An 18,449-nucleotide genomic window follows, 5' to 3' on the forward strand; every position below is an offset into this window, starting at 1 on the left:
TGGAGGTGCTTGGGAGAGAATGTTGCTGGCTACCTGTGCTGATCCTGCCAGTGTGTCTGGCTTAGCAGCAACAGTGGGGCGGAGGGTTGCCACAGCTCCTGAGTAGACCATGAGTATTGGACACTAATCCAGCACAAGTTTACTTTAAAAGGCCTCAGTTTTAAAGCACCTTTGTATTATTACCTTCCTTTGAAACCGATGGTAGAGGGAACTGCATGACCACATAGCCATTTGCTTGGTGGCATAAACTGCATGCACAGCAAGATGCCTGCAGCCTTCAACCATGTGGCAATGCTTGATGTTCACAGAGTGAGTAGAGTATTACAAATATGCCAATAAAGGCTTTTTGTATTGTGTTACAAATTTATGGCTACCCAATCTCATTCTAGAGAACTGGGATGAACAGGAGGAGGAGGAGACAAGGAAAACCATTCCCACCCCATGAAAGCTACAGGGTGGGGGGCATCGCGTTTCAAGGTTTCCCTCAAAAATACAGTGGAAAACATTTTATGAAAGAGTGACTGTCACCCATAAAGAAAAAGAGATCTTTTCATGGTGTGAATAAAATAATTACATAGTACCTTGATAAAGAGATACATTTACTAACAGGCACTATCTGATTATGGGCAAACATCCAAGAAAAAAAAGCTCTTTTCCTTTTTGCCTCTTGCTTATGGCTGGACCATCTTCAAACCCATGACCTCTCTTGGGACTTGCTGACTTCCAGTTTACTTCAGATTCCCTTATGTGTTCAAGATCTAAATCAGTCTTGCAAGGAGACAGGTTTGCAATGGCACATGGATTCTTTACAGAACAACAAAACAACAAACAACAAAAAACACCTTTCACTCTGCTTAAAGTGATGTTTCATTGGTATGTGGTCTTGAGTTCTCCTCTTCTAGCAACGCAATTCTTTGTTTGAGCATTCTCACTTGTGTCTCATGCCTTTCAACCATAGCCATCATTTGAGACTCCAGTTTCTTCAGCTTGTTTTGATGCTTCTTCTTTGCTTTCTCATAGGCAGCCACAAGGTTACTGTTGGGGGTGGGGGGCCAGAATTAAAGGATCATTAGAGCATGTCTAAAAAGTATCCTAGCAACAGATTTCTGTTACAAAACTTTGAGCATCCTCCCATCCCACACAAGCATACAGTGCTTAAGAATGCAGAGAGATTCTTCTTCAGTGATTCTCTGGCATAAAGGTTGTCAGGAGAACTATCTCAATGCAGCACAAAGTGCCTTTTACTGGGGCAAGTACTTACCTGTTTGCTCTTTTCAAGTCATTAACAAACTCTGCAGACTGCTGGTGCCGGATTTCGCTGCTCTTTGTCAGTCTCTCTAAGGCACTCACCAATTCCTGTACTCTGGCTTTCAGTTTCTTTTCTCTGCACGAAGACAGAAAGCAAAAGACAGATATTCACAGTCCCATGTGAAGCTAGAACAACAAGCATCTTAACCAGTGGTGGATAAATCGATTGGAAGTTATAGGACCTCTTACACGTATTTCAGGAGCACCAGAACCACAAGTGCACTGCGCACTCCACACATTCCTTAACCCAGTTTCTGGAGAACTGAGGCTACATGTAGAGGGGTGATGGTGTGAACACCTTCTCAGTTATTTCTTGGCACTTATTTATTGAAGTCTTTATACCCTGACTTTCTTCCTTGCTCAAAGTGGCACAGAACGGAACAGGGCTGCAGTGGTACCCAGACTACTCATGTTCTGTAAGTATCAAGGTCAAAGTGAAACATACACAAGCAGACCTCCTGTATATAGATCATGAGCAATCTTGTGGTGGCTTAAGTAGGAAAATGGCAAGAAACCACCACTGCCCCAAACAATCAAAGCTCTGGTAAAGGTGATGTTGCTTCATGCATGGCGGTACATATTTCATACATCACTTTGTTGTAGGAAAAAGCAGATATGCAGCCCCACACAACTAATGTTTACATTTAGGTTGGATGGACACGAGAACTAAGAAAAGTATTCCCTTTTCTGCTGAAAACCAAGATCATAGATGTGGCAAGATAAGCAACCATGCTACAGAAAGGCTCCATGTGAATGCACATTGCTACTGCCAAGAAGCTGAGAGCAGAAGCATCTAACAGCACAATTTGACACTGACCCTTACACTGCACTGTAAAACATGAGCCACTTCTACAGATTCTATTCATTAGACTGCAGTCCTTGACAGACCTGTGGGTGGCAATATGTTACAACACCAGAAGGAGTTGTCCAACATTCCTCAGTTCAGCAGATTGCATTCAGCAACTAGAGACAACTGTGAGTTTTCAAAAGGTTTGTTGGAAATGCACTCAATTTTGTCATTAGCCAATTTATTGAATATGTACACTGAAGGCTCAAGCATACAGCGGTTTAAAATATACTTAATATATAGTTAAAGCTGATCCCAATTCAGTCAAGAAAGAGTGGTCAGCAGCCTTCAGTTAGGGAGCTGATAATGAAGCATAACAAGTACTTTTATGTGAAAACATGTTACAATGCACCAGATCATTTGCCACTTCAACCCAGAAGAGAATTTTTCTTCCTTAACACTATGTATAGCAGCCAAATTAATCCAGAAGACTGAAACCAAAATCTGCCCATTGACGTGTCTCCCCTACGGAAAAAACAAAAACAAAACCCTTTACAGACCAAAACTGCATCTAATGTACTCGAGTCAAGATCTATTATAATTAGGTGTTGTTTGCTTATGTGTTTTTATTAAATTATTTGCTAATTTTAAATGTTATCTTTAATTGTTCAAATTTTTCTTCTTTTTAATAATTTTTATTATAAGAAAGTTATTATAAACTAGGAATAAGGCCCGATGTGGAAATAAATACAACGAGCTCTAGGAAGAGCCTCTGAGTGGGTGTCCTGGCCTTGGCACTCAGCATCAATTCGCTCTGGTGACCTCAGCAAGGCATAATGACACAGAGCTTACCATTTTCTCCAGGGGAACTCATCTCTGCCATCTGAAGAACAGATTGGCAACAATGGTTCCCCAGGAGGAAAAGACAGGTTGCTTACCTGTAACTGATGATCTTTGAGTAGTCATCTGTACATTCACACCTCTGGGATATAGTGCGCCTGCGCCCACCTCGATCAGTACTTCTTAGACAGTGAAAGGGATTTTCACGCCCACTCCCCAGTCACGCGCCAGCCCCACTGTGCATGACTAGGGGAGGGGCACAACAATCCCGCCAGTTCCTTCTGACCGCTGCCATCAGTCTCAGAGCAAAGAACAAAAGGACCGAAAGCAGAGGGGAAGGAGAGCGGGTGATGTGAATGGACAGATGGCCACTCTAAGATCATCTGCTACAGGTAAGCAACCTGTCTATCTTCTTCATGGTCTCTGTGCATCACACCTCTGGGAGATTAACAAGGAAAAACAAGCCTACCTGGAGGAGGGAGCTGAAGGTCCTAGACGCACTGGGGACCCAAGAAGGAGGGAAGCAATCTCAGCAGGGTATAATTGACACGCAGTCCACCCCGCAAAGCAGCCATTTTCTCCAGGGGAACTGATCTCTACCATCTGGAGAGCAGTTTTAATTCTGAGTGATCTCCAGCCCTTACCTGGAGATTGGCAGCACTGGATTCCCCAGGAGGAAAAGTACAGTCTTTTTCCATAGTGGAGACCAAAGCAGCTTTCTCCTCTCCCCCTTTTGATCTGTACAACAACCCTGTGCGGTAGGTTAGGCTGTCAGTCAGGCTATTAGTTCATCTGAGGCTTGTTGTGGTGAAGACTACTAATAACTGGCAATGACGGGGCAAGGGACACCAGTGCTCCTGGGGAGGGGAAAGTATAGTAGTGGGACCAGGCAGGAATCGAAGGAAAGGGGGGGGAGAAATAGAGGAGCTTGACCCCCTTCCCGCCTGCGTCCCATCCCAAAGGTGGTGGGCTAGGACTAAAGAACTCACTCCGACATTGGTGCTGTGCAACGCCAGGTCCATAAATAATAAGACCACGGTCCTTCGGGACTTTCTGCTGGAGCAGGATGTGGACCGGGTGTGCATGACCAAGACTTGGGTTTGAGACGGGGAGACAGTAGCTCTCTCTCAGCTGGCTCCCCCCGGGGTCTCGGTCCTCCACCACTCCCGGATTAAGGGGTGGGGTGGAGGAGTGTTCATCGGGAAGGCTTACTCCTTCAGGGTGCTCCCACCACCGAAGCACACGGGCATCTAGTGCACTGGCTTGGTGTGGGAAGCCAGGGAGAATTTGGCTATTTTGTTAGTGTATTTTGTTAGTGTACCATTGACTTCAATAATCGCCTGTCATTCCTGGTGGAGGCTGTATCGGGCTGGACATTGGAGCACCCTAGACTGCTAGTCCTGGGTGACTTCAATGTCCATGCTGATGACCTGGCCTCCACACAGGTGATGGACCTGTGTCATCCATGGCGGCTCCAAGACTCGCCCAGTATGAAATGGCCCCCACTCACCAAGCAGAGCACATGCTTGATCTGATATTTGCGGTGGGGGTTAGAGTGGACTGGATTACTGCCATGGCAGTGCCATGGTCGGACCACTATGCCCTGAAAGCCTGTGTGAACGTTCCACCCTGACCCTGTTCAGGTGGCGAGCACATTTTGGCTCGCCCGTGAAGCCAAATAGATCCAATGCAGCTTCAGATGGATCTGCGGGATCCGATGCCCCCTGGTGGCTTGTTGGATGAGCTAGTGGAGAATTGGCACAGCCAACTCTTGGCAGCCATCAATGAGATCGCTCCCCGACACCCTCTGTGCCCTCGCTCTAGGCTGGCTCCTTGGTTCACCCAGGAGCTGCGGCTGGTGAAGCGAAGGCTTAGACAGCTAGAGAGACTGTGGCGGCATGCCTGTGACAGAGCCACAAGAGCTCCTATGAGATGGCAGTCAAAGCCCCTAAGAGAGAATATTATGCGGCCACGATTGCATCTGCGAGCTCACGCCCAGCCCAATTATTTAGAACAATTAGGTCCATAAGAACTCTGCTGCAGACCAGACCAAATGCTAAGGAATTGGATAAGGGCTGTGAGGCTTTTGTGAGCTATTTCACAGATAAAGTCTTGTCACTCCGATTAGGCGTACACTGATTGTTCAGCTAAATGTGTAGAGCAGAAGAACAGAAAGTGGCTTACTCCTTCCCGCTTCCATCATGCACTGCTAGCCATTGTTCAAGCATTCTAATGGCACTACAAAAACAATTCATAAAAATTCTTGTCTAAAGTATCCCTAATTTTTCCAGCAGGAGTTTCAAGCAAAAGACTGACAATTTTGTCAAATCATACTGTAGTTTAGTAGTCAGTGATGTGCACAGCTATTTCTCCGAACCAGAAATAAGGGCAGTTTGGCTGGTTTGTTAAAGTGGAAAATACCACCCTGGTTTGGAGAGCTTGAGAAGTTTCATAATTGCACAAATTTCTCTCTATATTGGCATATGGGCATTTCCACAAGCAGGTGTGTCACAGTGGTTAAAACCCTGGTGTCATCGGGAGGTCCACCAGTGGAGCCAGAACTCCAGAAGCCTTCCCACTGTGGCCCCCCAAGCACCACAAATACAGAGCATCACTGCCTCAGACATAGTTTTCCATCTATACCTTGTGGCTAATAGCCACTAATGGACCTCTGCCCCATATGTTTATCCAATCCCCTCTTGAAGCTGTCTATGCTTGTAGCTGCCACCACTTCTTGCAGCAGTGAATTCCATGTGTTAATTACTCTTTGGGTGAAGAAGTACTTCCTTTTATCCGTTCTTCACCTACTACTCGTCAATTTCATTCCGTACCCATGAGTTCTTGTATTGTGAGAAAGGGAGAAAAGTGCTTCTTTATCTTCTCTATTCCATGCATAATTTTGTAAACCTCTATTATGTCACCCCTAAATTGTTGTTTCTCCAAGATAAAGAGCCCTAACCTCTTTAACCTTTCTTCATAGGGAAAGTGTACCATCCCCTTAATCATTTCAGTTAACCTTTTCTGCATTTTTCCACATGCTATAATATCTTTTTTGAGGTGCAGTGACCAGAACTGTACACAGTATTCCAAATGAGGCTGCACCATCAATTTATAGAGGGGCATTATGATACTTGCTGATTTGTTTTCAATTTCCCTCCTAATAATCCCAGGATAGCATTTGCCTTTTTTATTGCAATTGCACACTGAGTTGACAGTTTCAGTGAGTTATCTGCCATGACTCCAAGATCTCTCTCCTGGTCAGTTACCTCTGGTTTGCACCCCATCAACATGTAATTATAGTTGGGATTTTTGGCTCCAATGTGCATTACTTTTCACTTGCCTACATTGAACCTCATTTGCCACATTGATGCCCACTCACCCAGCCTTGGTAGAGCTCTCTGGAGTGCCTCACAGTCCTCCCTGGTTTTCACTGCCCTGAACAACTTAATGTCACTCACAAACTTAGCCACTTCACTGCTTACTCCCAACTCCAAAACATTAATGAACAATTTAAAAATCACCTGACCAGTACTGTGCTCTGCGGTACCCCCCTGCTTACTATCTTCCACTGTGAAAACTGCACATTTATACTAACTCTCTTTCCTGTTAATTAAACAGTTTTTAATCCACAAGAGGACTTGTGCTCTTATCCCATGACTGCTGAATTTACTTGTGAGCCTTTGACGAGGAACTTTATCAAAAGCTTTCTGGAAGTCAAGGTAAACAACATCTATTGGGTCACCCTTGTCCACATGCTTGTTCATTCCCTCAAAGAACTCTAAAAGGTTAGTGAGAAGATCTTTTCTTACAGAATACATGCTGATTCTTCCTCAATAGCTTTTTTCATCAATGTGCTCACTAATTCTCTTTTTAATAATGGATCCCACCAATTTACCCAGTATCAGTGTTAGACTGACTGACCTGTAATTTCCCAGATCTCCTCTTGAATCTTTTAAAAGATGAGGGTTACCTATTAGCTACTTTCTAGTCCTTGGGAACGGAGGCAGATTTTAGTGATAGATTGCATATTTTTGAAAAGAGGTCCACATGTTCACATTTGAATTTTGGAGGTCCACATGGACATATGCCATCTGGCCTGGTCATTTATCAGTTTTTAATCTGCCTATCAGTTGTAGGACATCCTCTCTCAATACCCCTCTCAAAATTGGTGATTCTGGAGTAGGCAAGCACTTGTCATCTTCCACAGTGAAGACAGAGGAAAAGAAGAAGAAGAGATTGGATTTATACCCTGCCCTTCACTACCCAAGGGAGTCTCAGAGTGGCTTACAAACTCCTTTCCCTTTCCCTCCCCTCCCCACAACAGACACCTTGTGAGGTAGGTGGGGCTGAGGGGCTGTCTGTGTGCAGACAGTGTAGCAGAATGGAAGATTTTACCATTGCTTCATTACTGTATGCTTGGCAGTGCATTCACAGTACAGGATAGCTTTTGCCTGCTATTCAGAATTAAGCATTTCTGTTATTCAAGGCAGACCTGAGTTCAAAAGTTAACTGTGCCAAAGCAAGTGGCAAGATCAATACTAAAGCACCTATTTAAGCAGCATTTGGCTTTGCACAATCTCATATCTAAGCACCAGTCTTAAGTCAAAAAAGTCTTAAGACCTGGAAAACATCCATGTTTTTGCAGAGGCATATGTAATGGATATCATTCTAAAATACAAAAATAGAATGGAGTTTTACTGACAACCAAATGAGACAAGACAGTTGAAGATATGCAATTAAATTCCCCTTATTTTTTAAAAGTAGCTGTGGGGTTCAAACTTAATATGCCCCCAGTACCATAATCAATTGATTGCATCTATACCCAGACTTCTGTGTAATCACATAGAGTTTCACAGCGGTCTGCCACACTCTTTACCTCTCCCAGCACAGTGTTGCTTATCTGATGCCATCCTCCTTTTCTCCCTGCTGCTTTTAAGGGTTTGGAGGTTCTTGTTTAATGCATGATCAAATCTTCTGCCATCTCATTGTGTTTGGTTATCAGGTATTGAGATAACAGAAGGAATTCCAAAGCAAAGCAGCTCAACACTGGTCCACAAATAAGTCTACCTTGCTGTGAAGGATAAAGATGAACCTGACAGCTCTGTGACTGAAAATTATTGCTGACCAAAATACTATATAATAGTAACTCAGTACGGTCCAGTGGGCAGAGTACTAGAGTTCTCTCATCTGCAACTCCTTGGCTCCTATATTTAGCTATAGGAAAAATATCAGTAGGATAATAGTGATCAACTTCACCCTGTTCTGAAGATGGGTGACACAGAGAGGGAAGTTTGTGCGAGTATTGGCCCCTACAAAATCCTATGTAGTACATTATACCAATCAAACCATAGACTGATCTCTGATCATGAGTTCACACTTTGATATGACATTGGCAGATTACCTGTACTGCAAAGTTACCATACCTTTTTGGTATCTCTGCAGAATTGTCACAGAGAGCTAGTGGAACAGATGTTTCACATGGAGTTAAGATGAAATCAGTGGGGCCCCCCATATGCAGTGAGTCTTGGCCTAAGAAGACTGAGTGTAAGAAGGTGGGATACAAGTATTTCAACTAACTAAATAAAATATTAATAATGCAGATCTGAACTGGAGAAATTGAGCGGAATACCTTTTGTATTCCATTATGAAACTTCAGGATTGTCCAGACCTTCTATTTATAGCATTAAATGCATTTAGAAATCAGTATGGGCATTAACACTGGCCAAATTGTCTGTGTGGGGGGCAGTGAAGCAGGGAAGGGGAGAAGCAGCAGTCAAGGTCCCTCCCAAGTCCTGCCTACTTCAAGGAAGTAACAGAGATTATAAATCCTTCCTTTTCTCCATTGATTTTTCTAGAAACCTAGAAATCTGAGATGAAACCATTCTATTAGGTCACCTTATCCTGTCTCTGCCAGTGCATGATTGTTTCCTAGAGGACATTTCTTTCATTTCCTGCAGAGAACTGCTGTAAGTGCTCCTGACCTGTTGGTGAATTTATTAAGGATAAAGTCTAACAGGCAAAAGGGAAAGCCAGAACAGCCAGCAAAGCAAGCAGGGAACACAATGTTCCCTCTAATCTGAGTTAGTGTGAGCTAGCTCAGTTTTTTAGCCTCCAGCTCACACATTTTTGTCTTAGGAAGGATGGCTCCAGAGCAAACTAATTTATGCTGCAGCCAAATCGCTTGCTCACAATTTTAATGCTAGTAGCTCACGAACTGAAATCTTTGCTCACAAGACTCCACAGCTTGGAGGGAGCACTGGCAGAGAGGTGAGGGAAACATATCAAGGAAGGTTGTGCTAACTAAGCATTTCTCAAAAGACAGTGCTGTATTCATTAGTGGGATTAGGGCAGTTTCACAGAATACCTTTTTCTACTCATATAATTTTCATTTAGGAAATCTCTCTCTCTCCCTCTCTGCTTTGAAATACAGCAGATTTTACACAAGAGACACTCATGCCACATATTCAAAATGTAAAAAGCTTATTCCAATTTAACAAAAGAGGTCTTAGAAAACTAGAGGTAGTTTCAATAGATACTTTGGGGAAGATCCTACAAAGCAGATCTTTCTCACAGCAGCTTTCTGTTGTCGCTTCCAGATAGCAACACTTCCCCATTATGCAGCCATTTATTTATTTATTTATTTATTGTTCAGCTTTCTCCCAGAGACTCAAGGCAGGATTACACAATATCAGTACATTCACCCGGATGGGATATGACATCCAATGAAATAGGATTTGGACTACAGAAATCTGAAACAGTTGAAACAAGGCATGAGAACAAACATTCACAGGGACAACCAAGAAACCACGTGGGGATGGATGGCTCTCTGTGCTTTCCTCAGTCATCCCTTCACTCCCAGCATCTCCCCTGCCACTGGTAACAACTATATCACTGTATTGTTCTAATACTACAGCAATCATTGTTTTAAAATTTTTAAAAAAATCCTCCACAGTGATGCATACCAGTCCATATGGTATGCAATCCCACTGAAAGATCACAGCAAAGCAGGTTTGGGTAGTCACGGTGTAAAGCAGGAAACCCCAAAGAGTAGATGATTGGATGACGATGTAATCTGGATACTAAAACACCCCCCCCCCAAAAAAACGAGCTCCAATCTGGTCACCAAACTGGACCAAAAACTCCACATGGAAGCAACCTGACTACTGAAAAAGTGCTGAAGGAAGTTGGGCAATTCACATGGACAAAAAGTCACGTGGCACAAGAAGTTGCAATGATGTAGGGGGGATTGTGAAGACATCTTGTCTCCCTCTTCTGTTAATTTAGCTTCCTGTGCCAGTGGAAGCAGGAGAGATTTGGCCCATGTCCCTTCATCACTCCAGCACCCCAATGGCTAGAAGCTTTTATTCTATGGAGGTGCCTTGACCCCCGTCAGTCCTTTGTAGGGGTCACAGAGGGATGCAGAGGAAAGATCTGCTTCCACAAGCTTTGGATACAGCTGTCTACACTTATCACGGGAAGGAAACTAATGGCTAAATCAAATGTGATACTGGCAAATCCATCTCTCTGAATTCAGGTTCTCCACTTACATATAAAAAGAGAGGGGATGGTCAGATCTAAAGAACAAAATAATAACCTGAAGGGATGGACAACACTAGCTAAAGGCAAAAGACCTGCAGGTGACTTTTTAATGACCTATGCTACTGTTATTGTTAAGTCTGCAGGCAAATCCTGTTTTGTTTTTTCATTAGGACCATTTATTATTACTGCATTAACCAAACTAAATATTCTGTAGTAGCAACTGGAGGATTATACAAAGTTGGTAAGAGGAATGCTGATTATATAGTTCTAATGATCTCTGATTTATTAAATGTAATACTTGCTATTGTAAAGGTTGCCAGAAGCATACTACAGGAAAAACCCAATTCACAACTTAGTTAAGGATTTGGAAATATGCCAGGTTTTCCCCAAGGAAGATAATGAAACTGACTGATTTAAATACATTTACTGTCAAGACAGAATGAAAGCTGGTAAAATGTCCCTACAAACATCCATACAAATGACTCCTTTGGACCCCAATTTACTACTTTTGCTAGTAAAAATCAACCCATGCTGTGCACAGGAAATAATTGCTTTGCAAAAGTAAATATATAGGTTTGTACAAGTACATAGCAATTTCTCATTCATGTTTCACCATTACCAGGCAGATATTTCATCACACCTCCAAGCTAACGTTTCCCTGCACAGCATGAATTTATTTAATACTGGCTCAGCTGTACACTAACGCCCCTGGAGCATCCGTGTGCACTTCTGTAGTTTTAGAAACCCAGGGTGCTCTTAAATGCAGAAGATTGTATGGCTGAAAGCATGGATTTAAATTTTTCAGTCAAGATACCACTTTCCCATATCTCTATAAATGCCCATTCTTAAATTACACAAACATATATTACTAAGATCAAACTCAAGGCCTATAATTTGAATTTAGGTTGAAATGGATGAAAAACTCTCTCAAATCTGTCCCAAATATTATCAAATAGCTGCCTTTGTTCACCCTACTTCGTATATAGGAACACAGCATTTCCAACACTACCAGGCTAGGGGCCACTGTACACTTGACAGACTAACCTCTGCCACAATAAATGTATAAGAAGAAGAAGGAGAAGGAGAAGAAGGAGAAGAGGAGGAGGAGGAGGAGGAGGAGGAGGAGGAGATTGGATTTATACCCTGCCCTTCACTACCCAAAGGTGTCTCAGAGCGGCTTACAAACTCCTTTCCCTTCCCCTCCCCTCCCCACAACAGACATCCTGTGAGGTAGGTGGGGCTGAGAGAGCTCTTGACAGAAACTGCTCTTTTTCAAGGACAGCTCTTATCAGAACTACAGCTTGTCCAAGGTCATCCAGCCAGGTGCAAGTGGAGGAGTGGGGAATCAAACCCGGTTCTCCCAGATCAGAGTCTGTGCACTCAACCACCACACCAAACTGGCTCTCTTAACGTCTTAACAGTGTCACAAGATTTTTTGTTACTGCAAACTAATAGGTCCACTATACAAAATTCAAGTGCTGCAAGAGAAATACATATGAATTCCTCATACCATGGATAGTTTTATAACTCATTATTATGGCTCTCCCTTCCGTCACAGTGCCTCTCAAACTACATCCTGATCTCCCTAGAATTTTGCAGGAAGATGCAACAACTGTCTGGCCATTTCACTATATTTCTCCTGGTTCCTAATATCATTCTTGAGTTTGGAAAGCAATTTGTTGAAGATGTAAAAAATAACACTACAGCACACAGTATTCAAAATGTGGGAGCACAACAGAATAGACATTACAGCATTGTGAGTACCGCTGCTTGAATTTTCAGTACCTTTTTCTTCTCAATCGAAAGTCAAAAGCTTTTCAGAAAGCTAAGTGTACCATGTCTAATTTATCTACTTGCAAACATACTTCTTAACGCATTCAGAAAAGCTGGTGAAACAATTATCCACTTTACAGATATCATGCCAATAATCTCTCCGCAAGTGAGAGATTTACAAATGAATTGCCAAGGCAAACCTACCAGCAAAATGAAAGATGGTTCAAGCCATCACCCTTGCTTCTCCTCAGCGGATTCCCTACTACGGCTGCCATGTTCCCTCTTCTGGCTGAGTAGAGCTAATGGAACACCCCACCCCAGAGGGCTCCAGACAGGAGGACATTGCGCCTCGTCTTCCCCAAGAATCTGGCTGCAGGGCGCTTTGTTCATTTCCCCCAGCTGGAGATGGCAGCATTAGCCAGTGAGTGAAAGAGAAAAGGCAAGATTGCTGGGTTTCTACCAGAGCATGAATTGCTATTATTCTCCACAGGCAGTTCATTTGCAAAGCTGTGTGGCTGCAGGTCATGCTTTGATCCCTCCTTTTATATAATCCGCCTTCAGTCTGTTAACCAGTATTATAATTTGCCTGGAAAAGCTGTTAGGCTGACAGACCTGTAATGTCCTGGATCCATCAAAATTTACTGTCACATTGGATTTGGTCTGGTCCAGGCTGAATACTGTGATACATTATATTCTTTCTTAACACTTTGGATGCCTATTGTATAGATCTTAACTAGTTTTGCTTCCTTTTATTCTTTGCTAATGCAAATTCTTCCTTTTCTCTCCTTTTGTCTCACATTCTTTGGACTGTGAATATATGGGCAAAAACTTGAACATTTTATTGCTATATAGCACAAAGTGTATTTTAGATGCTTTTATACATAAAACATAATAAATGACAGTTCAACAGAGATAACAATGCATTCTTTAAGACTGCTTAGGTGAGTATTATCTGGCCCTGGTGACTTATTTTTAACCTGAAAATTGGTATATTGTTTCATCAGATGTACTATCAGAAAACAGTACCCTGCCTTGGTCTTGGCTCTGATTCGGACGTAAAGGTAAAGATTTCCCTTGCTTGAAAGTCAGTCGAATCCGACTCTAAGGTTGTGGTGCTCATCTCCGTTTCCAAGCCAAAGAGCTAGCATTGTCTGAAGACGTTTCCATGGTCATGTGGCCGGCATGGCTAAACGCCAAGGCGCACAGAACGCTGTTAACTCTCCACCGCAGTGGTACCTATTTATCTACTTGCAATTTCTTGCTTTTGAACTGCTAGGTTGGCAGGAGCTGGGACCAGAGACAGGAGCTCACTCGGTCATGCAGTGCTTGGGTCTCGAACTGCTGAACTACCGACCTTCCAGTCTGCAGTTCAGCATCTTATAAAGTATTTATAAAAGACTATTAATTTTTACATCTTCAGCACATTGTGTACTAAGTTTGTTGGATACTTTTGGATTTCTAAACAACTGTTTTATTGATAAATGCTCTATCCGTATTGAAAAGCAAGTAAGTGATGTGGGTATATTGATATTTTTAAACTGATGAAAGAAATAATCTGGCTTTTAGTGATGGGAAGACACGACATCCGCCAGTGATGCTTCCGTAGTGTTTAGTAGTGGTGTACTCCATGTTATTACTGAGATGGCATTTAGTTACTTTTTGCACTACTGTTAATATAAGGCTAGAAAGCATGTTCTTGCTGGGATGTAACCTCACAGCAATATTCAGAAGAAGAGACTGGAATGCTATTCCCAGATTTGTCATGTGGTTCCCGTGAGACCTTTCATTAACTCAGTCAACTAGCCTGTGCCTCAGGGTTATCACAAGTGATATGGGAATTAGCAATAATAATTAAATCCCCAATTGATAGATGTTTGAGAAAACCAGAGGGGACCAAGCTGATGAACAAAATGGAAGGAGAAAAGGAGAACTTAGAAAACTCTAGAACTGCAGCACTGTACAACCACTTAACATTGAACTAATTTAAAACCCAGAATTAAATCACAGACTTATTAGCACCTCTCTCCCCAAGAAGGGGAATAGCCTCCTTACCGTCTGAGTGCATTTGCCAGTTCTGTAGTAAGTTCACTTTCACTGTAGGGTTTCAGCTCAGCTAATGTTAATGATGCTGTAGTGCTCTCTGTACATTCCTGTAAAATAAAGCCAGACAAACAGGGACCTTTGAGAAGGCTCAAATATGTTTTTGTAATGACTTCTCACTGGCCATTTCTTTCTCACTCCCCTGCCTGTTGCTTATACAAACTTTCACAGAGCATTCCCCCATACACAGACATATTCTCACATTGTCATTGATTGCCCCTCACACGTTCACACTCTCCATACAATCCACTCAGGACTTCTGGCTGGCTCACTCATCACTGCATATCTCACCACGCCACTCTTCAAATCTACTGTTTTTCCTGTGTTACTGCTGGTGGCAGTGCAGGCTTGAACAGGGATGGAGGAAGTGGCTTTAAAAGGACCTCTTTCACTTAACAAGATAGGTTTTCAAGGGCAAGGCAGGGCCACTCTGGAAGAAGAACTGAGCCACTTTGAAGGAACTTCCTCCCAGTCCAAAATTCATAGCAGAAGCAGAGGAGATGTGGAGGATGTGGTTGAAAGAACACAGGAAGATAAACACTGGCACAAGAGGGGAGTTAGCTGCAACTGGCACTCCCCCCCATTCCTCAGGTAGCATCTACACACTAGACTCAAGAATCAGGGCATTCTAATTTCAGTGGCTGAGGCTAGGGGTGGGGAGGGAGAGAAAAAGGCAGACCTAGGAGATTTCTCCCTGTTGGAACCTTCTCCAACTGTGCAGGATAATCCACATGCTTGGGGAACATTCTGTTTTTAAAAGACATGGAGCACTCACACTCAATATGGCCTTTTAAAATAAGTAACATCAAGGACATTAGTGTTTCAGATTCTGAACAGCTCTTTTTGCCATGTGTGGTTCCCTTTCCGCGCTACACAGAGGCAAGTGTACAAAATGTGGTACATGCCCATTTTTGGCTCCCTACTTCTTATCACAGCATTAAGTCTATGATTAAACTGCCCAGCCAATTCTTTATTATGCTACCAAGTCCTTCCCCAGCAGCAGCCGCCGCAGCCGCCTAAGTAATGCAGTGAGATGTCCCCTCTGTCAAGTTTCTTGTGCTTATCTGAGAGCTATTATAGATAGAAGCAGACCTCTTGGATACTATTTAGCTTATGATATAAACCATTACAAGAAAATCCACACTTCACTTGGCAGTTTCCTATAGTACTCAGATTGTTTCATATTTCAGAGACCTGTGAAATACAGCAGCTCCCACTACCTGGCTCTTCCCCTCTGCAGTGCCTGGAGGGCGGGAGGTTAGATGGCCAGGTGCCTCTGCATGGCTTCAGCGGGAGGAGGATGACTGTGCCATGGGATCCCCCAAGACTACTACTTGCAGGCACTCCTGGAGGGTCTGAAGAAAGCTCTCTCAGGAGTGCAGATTAAGGCTCAATATTCTTACCATAAGGAACGATTACTGAAGCACCACCCTTTTCCACCTGTAAATACACTGAAAGGAATCCCAAGGACATTAAGTTTATGGTAGTTATGGGCAGATGAAACCTTCCTTTCTGTTAGCATTCCACATGGGGGAATCAGGATGAAATTCAGAAAGTAGTACCCGGCAGGCTGACACTATAAATATCTCCTGATATCTCTGTCAAACTATCTGACATCTCTGTCAAGAAGAACTCTTCCTGGATCCAGCTAGAAGCCTACCTAAACCAGCATTCTATAATCAACAGTGCCCAGCTGTAAATTTCTGGGAAGCCTGCTAGCAGAAAATAAAGGCAATAGCTCTTTACCTGTTACATGTCTCTAAACTCTGGTATACTGCCTCTGAACATGGGGGTTCCAACAAAGTATCATCAGATGATCTTAAAGAGCACCTCACCTTACTTGCCTTATCTTTACTGCTGCTGCTAGCTGAGCTGAGGGATCTCATTCTCTGTTCCTTTTGCTCTTCCACTTCTGACTTCAGGTGCTCAATGTGGACCAGGTAGGCCTGCTCTTGAGCTTCTCGACTGCTCAGCTTCAGCTCCAGGGCTTTCTTCTCTTTTTCTAGCAAGTACAGCTGCGCCTTCAGCTCTGCCATTTCCTCCTGGTCGGGAGGCACAGAAGACCAAGCAAGTCTGTTATTTCATAGACTTCTATGCCATTAGGACACAAGGTTCACACAGTGGGTGATAATGCTAGCTCCTACGTTTCTCAAAGTCAAGTATTACGTACATTGCATTTTATACCGTCCGTCCTCAATCCTCTTGCTCCTAAGGCAGTGTTCCGTGTCTTCTGGGCCAGTTTTTTGCCATGGTGGTTTTAAAAAATTAAACACTTTTTAGGTAACAGAAACACTGCAGCTACATTGTAAAAACAGAAGCCAAAAGCAATATTAACTTCTAAGCCACTAAATAAAATACCTTCATTGCCATGAGTTCCTGCATGAGTACCGCATTTTCTAGATCCAGCCTTTGGCTATCTCCGCGTGGCTTGACATCGTAACTAAGGGGATCGATATGGATGCTCTCCAGTTCCAACATGGTCAGCTTCACAGCTGCCCGGTCATTCTTCAGCTGCTGAATATAGTCCTTCAATCTCTGTTCATCCTCCTTCGTGAACTCAGTATCACAACTACTTGCTGTTGAGCTGGTGGTACTTTGAAGAGACATGGGGGGGGGCAAAGAATACAGTTTATTTTAAATGCTTTAAAACCAGCTTTTGCAGAAGCTCAATGCAGTTAGACCACAACTGAAAAGAACTATGTAAACAGTAAAAAACCAACAAAACAAACAAGGCAGAACTGCCATAAGAGAACCTTAAATCAACCAAATACCCTATTGAAAGATGTGAGTTAAGCATCCTTTCTGGACCACAGGAGAGCTAGAGCTTTTTGATCATCCTTATGTAAGAAGGTTTAAAAGTTTTGGAGCCATCATTGTAAAAGTCCGGCTTTTAGACACTGTTGACTTCTCCTGCCACACTGATGTTACAGCAGGCAGGACTCTGATCTTAATTTAGACAATGATATGCTCCAGTACTGTTCATTATGCTCCAGGACTGTTCATTATCATGTTTTGTGAAAAATATTCAAAGTAAAACCAAATCAACCCCACCAGACTCTTTTGCCTTAAACAGGATGGCTGTTTCAGGCAAGAAACAGGGGAAAAGAATTGCAAGGTCAGAGAACTTGACTTTATGATAGGCTTCAGTCCTCATCCTACTCCTCTGTTAGAAATCTAGTTTTCAATGTCTGACACAATCTTCATACAAGATAAAGGAAATTCGACTTCCGGTTTGTGGATTGGCGATGGTGATCGCTCTCCCCAGATCTCGGGGGAGCGATTAGCACACCAGCGGTATGGAGGGGTGCTACCTCAAGTGGCATCCCCACGGAGCCTTTGCGATAGGCTCCAGGCCAGAGGGCTTTTGAGGGGTAGCCTCTTCGATGGCTCGATGCCGGAGAATAGAGGCTTCACTCTGCCCTGACGGTCCTGCCGCTGTGTGGCCCTCGGGAACAAGCTGATTCGACCGGGACAAGCGCTGGAGATCGAGCGGAGTATCGAATGTTGTGAGCGAGATCAGAGAAATGACCAACAATGAACGTAAGTTCAAAATAAATAAAACATTTTAAAAGCGAACTACCCCCCCGTGGGAAAAGCGAAGCACAAAGATGCGAAAGAACAGAGAAGCATAACGAAGGGGCAGAGGGGGGAAACAAGCAGTGATCTTGTTTTGAGAGACTTACTTGAGCGCTGACATTGAGGCGACGATTTTTTGAGCCCGTGAGAAGCGGTTTGGAATTGTAAACAATCGGTTAAAATGGCGGCCTCGCAAAGAAAGTTTAAAACGAAACCGCCAGGTAGTCAGAGCCCAAAACTGGAAGAGGGAGCAGACGTCATGAAAATGTTAGCGGATATGCTTAAGCCGGTGATGGAGCAACTCAATGGTATTAACCAGCAACTGACTTTGATGAATCAAAACTTTGCAGCACAGCAGCTCCAACTGGCAGAAACGGAGAAGAAGGTGGAGCATGCGACTGAGAGAATTAAAGAGACAGACACCACAAACAAGAAAATTAGGAAAAGAATGGGGGAAGTTGAAACAAAACAAAATTTCCAAGAAAACTGTTTGTTACAGCTACAAATGGAAAAAGCCAATATGATT

At 43.2% G+C, this 18,449-nt stretch overlaps 1 protein-coding gene across 1 annotated transcript in view; it reads right to left on the bottom strand.

Annotated features, from left to right (window-relative positions):
• Positions 1-527: 527 nt before the first annotated feature.
• The window catches only part of MCC (mutated in colorectal cancers), a 237,797-nt gene continuing 219,875 nt past the window's right edge, over positions 528-18,449 (bottom strand). Inside the window, exons 13-17 of the mRNA XM_015418649.1 lie at positions 16,706-16,940; positions 16,183-16,389; positions 14,300-14,397; positions 1,262-1,384; positions 528-1,035 (exon numbers count right to left, since the gene is read on the bottom strand). Coding sequence (XP_015274135.1) covers positions 855-1,035; positions 1,262-1,384; positions 14,300-14,397; positions 16,183-16,389; positions 16,706-16,940 — 844 coding nt within the window. The 3' untranslated portion in view covers positions 528-854. The remainder of the gene's footprint in view (positions 1,036-1,261; positions 1,385-14,299; positions 14,398-16,182; positions 16,390-16,705; positions 16,941-18,449) is intronic.

The sequence above is a fragment of the Gekko japonicus genome, unplaced genomic scaffold (assembly GCF_001447785.1).
Source record: "Gekko japonicus isolate JY-2015 unplaced genomic scaffold, Gekko_japonicus_V1.1 scaffold541, whole genome shotgun sequence".
NCBI lineage: Eukaryota > Metazoa > Chordata > Lepidosauria > Squamata > Gekkonidae > Gekko > Gekko japonicus.